At 39.3% G+C, this 3,698-nt stretch overlaps 1 protein-coding gene across 2 annotated transcripts; it reads right to left on the bottom strand.

The window, feature by feature from the left end:
* Positions 1-475: 475 nt before the first annotated feature.
* LOC110915697 (double-stranded RNA-binding protein 2) lies at positions 476-3,440 on the bottom strand. Of its 2 annotated transcripts, XM_022160428.2 has the most exons (4): positions 2,952-3,440; positions 1,675-1,894; positions 783-1,573; positions 476-679 (listed from the first exon to the last, which is right to left on the bottom strand). In XM_022160428.2, exons 1-3 carry the CDS (start codon positions 3,195-3,197, stop codon positions 789-791), a joined length of 1,251 nt encoding a protein of 416 aa, XP_022016120.1. In that variant the 5' UTR covers positions 3,198-3,440; the 3' UTR covers positions 476-679; positions 783-788. The 2 variants fall into 2 exon arrangements, with proteins under 2 accessions (XP_022016120.1, XP_022016119.1); XM_022160427.2 differs by having other exon boundaries at positions 476-1,573.
* Between the last annotated feature and the right edge of the window lie 258 nt (positions 3,441-3,698).

The following is a 3,698-nucleotide window of genomic DNA, read 5'->3' as shown; positions in this document are numbered from 1 at the left end:
ACTTTTTCAAAGCATGGTTTAGTCAAAACATGCAATAACATCAGTAAAAACAAGGGAAGCGAAATACGAGTGCCCCAAGTAAGGTACAAAGAAAAGGTTTCATATATCAGGTAATTCATGGAAAATTAGCTTCTGTATGAATGAAATCTGGGTAAGCTCCAAATCTTTTGTGGAGAAATGATGGGGAAAATTGTTCAAACTCTACCAAGTGCACAATGCTGCCAATACTACAGGCAGTTCGGCGCCATGTAATGAGGGACCGGTGTGCTTAATCTAAGACCCTTACACCATCTGCAATCACAAGTCTTTATGGTCACAGACAGCAGACATAAAGAGAGAAGATGTTACGGTCCATGGGGAAAAAGAGATGGACAGGGATGGTTCGTGGGGACAGTCTTTCGACAGGTTGACGTGAAGCTCTTAGGAATTTTTGCACCAAAACCAGCAATTTTGAGATCCTCATCACCAACCATAATAGAAAAAAAAAACAATAATAACAACTTAGCTTTGTGCCGTAGCCAAACATAAAATTATACAACAATTTCGTTTTTGAGATTCTACCTACACCCCTCTCAAGTCTCACCACCATCATGTTTACACCAGAGTACAAAACCACTTGTTCTATCTTCCGCGTGCAATCAGACTTCACCCAAAAATACAACAAGCTGCCGCCTCGTGTCTGGTCTCTCCCCACAAAACAACATAATATTTATATATAAACCAAGAAAGTCCGAAACCTACATATATCGATTTTGCATTTTTCTTTTCTAGTCGTTTCTCACCTCATATCAAATTTGCAACTCGTTCAACTTCTCTTCCACTTTGACCTCTTCTTCCTTTGGTGTTGACAAGGTGATTGCGTTAGCGGAAACTTCCGGCGGCTTCATAAGAGACTTTGAATCTTGCGCAGTGGAGATAGCTTTCCCTTTTTCATCTATTGGTGGTATCGATGTGGGCGCTGACGGTTTGATAACGGGTTTAACAATGTTGGGAGCGGAGTATACCGGCACGGCTTGTCTTATGGTGACCGGCGGTGCTACACTGCACATGGTTGGCGGCATGCTCCGGAACTGCGGCGGTGCAATACCCATATGTGGAATCGGAAGCGGTGGAGCAGCAAATACGGGAATCGCGTTGCGTATAGTGACCGGCGGTGCAATCCCGTGATGAGCCCGGAAGTGACCGACCGGGATGTAGGGTGCCGCTCCGACAGCGGGGAACTTGTGGGGTCGGGTGGTTGTGACTGTTTCGTTTGTAGAGGTGACTTTGAATTGTTTTTGTGGAGGTGGGTTTGTTTTGTTGGAAGTTCCTTCGTTATCTAATGATGTGGCGACGTGAGATCTATTTCTAGGGGTTGTTTTCGGGCATATTAACGGAAGTATTTTTGACGTTGTGGATGGTGTTGATTGTGCGGTATGTGGCTTTGGATTTGGTGACGGAAAGGGTATCGGAAAGGGTATATTGGACATTCTTGCTTTTAATCTGAACTTCTGTAATGCACGAGCTACAACCACATGCTCCTGCTCCTCAAGGATCCCTTTCTGTAACGACGAACTTTCGGTTTGCTGAGTTACTGAACAGATGAAAAGTGGGTCATTTGTGTTTTTAAGTTCATATGCAAGATTATTGACATATTAAGACTGATACATAACATTACAAAATGAAATGGCTTACAAAGTTTTAACGATGACCATGCTGACATGGCAGCGTTCTTTTCAGCTTGCTTCTTGTTCTTGGCTGGTTCACCCGTAAATGTACAACCGGCTAACTCAACGGTGCAGGTGAAGATGGGTAAGTGCCCGAGGCCCGATCTAAAAGTTGTGTATGTTGGTAACGATGCCCCGACCCGTTGAGAAACCTCCTGCAGTAGGTTCTTGTACACCCCTGTCTCATCCTGACCATAAATTAAAATATCGATTAAATTTACTAAATTAAAAACTATCCTATACATTTCAGTCAACTGTTAACTTCCTGTATATCTGTTAAATTAAAATATCAATTAAATTTAGTTAACTTTTTTTCTCACAGTAGCCTCATCATAATTCCATAGTTGTCAAGTTTCCTAAACCTGATGATACCTAAACTACTATTTAGTATTTACCATCTGAATATGTATCTCAAGGTCACCAAATCAAAATTATTATGAATATTTATGTTAACTGTTAACTTTAAAATACATTTGCTAAACTGATATGTCAATTAAAATTTTACTATTTAAAGTTTTAAACACATACTACCTTAAGCAAAAGTTCATCTCAAAAGTCAAAACCATTAATGAACAAAACAAATATCTGAGGTTCACCAAATCGAATTATTCGGTATATTTACGTCAACCGTTCACTTCCTATATATCTGTTAAATTAAAATATCAATTGAATTTAACTATCTAACCACATATCACCTTAGGCAAAAGTTCATTTCAAAACCATAAATTAACAAAGTTTCCTAAACCTGATGACACCTAAACCACTATTTTCCATCAGAATCTATATCTCAAGCTCTCACCAAATCAAAATTATTCCATATATTCATGTCAACTGTTGACTTCCTATACATTTGTTAAATCAAAACATCAACTGAATTGAACTATCTAAACTCACACTACCTCAACCAAACCTTCATCTCAAAACCAATAATCAACAAAACAAATATTCAAAAACACAAGTTTCCTAAACCTGATGATACCTGAACTACTAATTTCCATCAGAATCTACATCTAAATTCTATATATTTGTATCAACTATCAATTGTTAACTTCATATACATTTCCTAAATTAAAACATCAACTAAATTTAACTATTTAAAAAATTAGTCACATATTACCTTAATCAAACTATCATATTTTTTTAAAAAAAAAACCACTAATCAACAAATCAAACATTCAAAACCACAAGTAACTCCACAAATCAAACCATACAAAGTTACAAACCCTAGAAACCACAAAACCTCACCAAAATCCTTGCCGCTAACGAATTCGACGGACCACGGCTCGCGAGCGCATTCAGAGCCACCTCCGCCGCCGAATGCTCCGCCTGTCTCAACGTCGTGCAGTAGTTAGGGCTCTCATACGTCTCGCCGTTGAAATTAACCGTCGCTTTGAACCGCGGCGCGTGATCTGGACCTTCTCGGATACTTATGTACGACGGCAGATTAAAGCAGCTCCTCTGCGCCAGCTCCTGCAGCTGGTTCTTATACATCTCTCAGTTTCAAACGTTTCAAATCAATCACGAACAAATCTCACCGATTAAACCGCCGATCGGTAATGCCGATCATCGATTTCGATTCTTCTTTTCTCCGATCGGACTTACAGAACCCCTAGGGTTTTGATTTCGCGAGTATATACATTTGTGTGTGTGGATTCAGATATAGATATAGTGAGAGAAAGTCTAGAGAGAGAAAGAGAGATTTTGTGAACTTAGATAACAACGAACTGATGAGAGAGAGTGAGATAGAGAGCGAGTACAATATGTAGTGGAGGTGTGTTTGGAAGGGGTCGCCCTCATGATAAGATATGTACCTGACTGAATCCCAGACGTTGGATTTATAATGTTTATGAGGATGGAGTGATGGATGTGTAAGATTTAAGGGGGTGATTTTGGTTATGGTGAGGATCCGTGCATGAGATGTATTGCTTTTTTATCAATTTTGTTACTACATACATTGTAAATACTAGACTAAACACTCTCTCTTTTGTATTT

The sequence above is a fragment of the Helianthus annuus genome, chromosome 7, assembly GCF_002127325.2.
Source record: "Helianthus annuus cultivar XRQ/B chromosome 7, HanXRQr2.0-SUNRISE, whole genome shotgun sequence".
Classification (NCBI taxonomy): Eukaryota; Viridiplantae; Streptophyta; class Magnoliopsida; order Asterales; family Asteraceae; genus Helianthus; species Helianthus annuus.
This window is presented reverse-complemented; position numbering and strand designations above follow the sequence as displayed.

Bases quoted from the DNA above. Each gene is read 5' to 3' on its own strand.
- LOC110915697 (XM_022160427.2), bottom strand. From the start codon at position 3,197: ATGTATAAGAACCAGCTGCAGGAGCTGGCGCAGAGGAGCTGCTTTAAT. The intron at 1,895-2,951 runs GTGAGGTTTTGT...ATTTATGGTCAG, and splicing joins CGTTAGCGGCAAGGATTTTG to GATGAGACAGGGGTGTACAA. The intron at 1,574-1,674 runs GTAAGCCATTTC...TCATCTGTTCAG, and splicing joins ATGGTCATCGTTAAAACTTT to TAACTCAGCAAACCGAAAGT.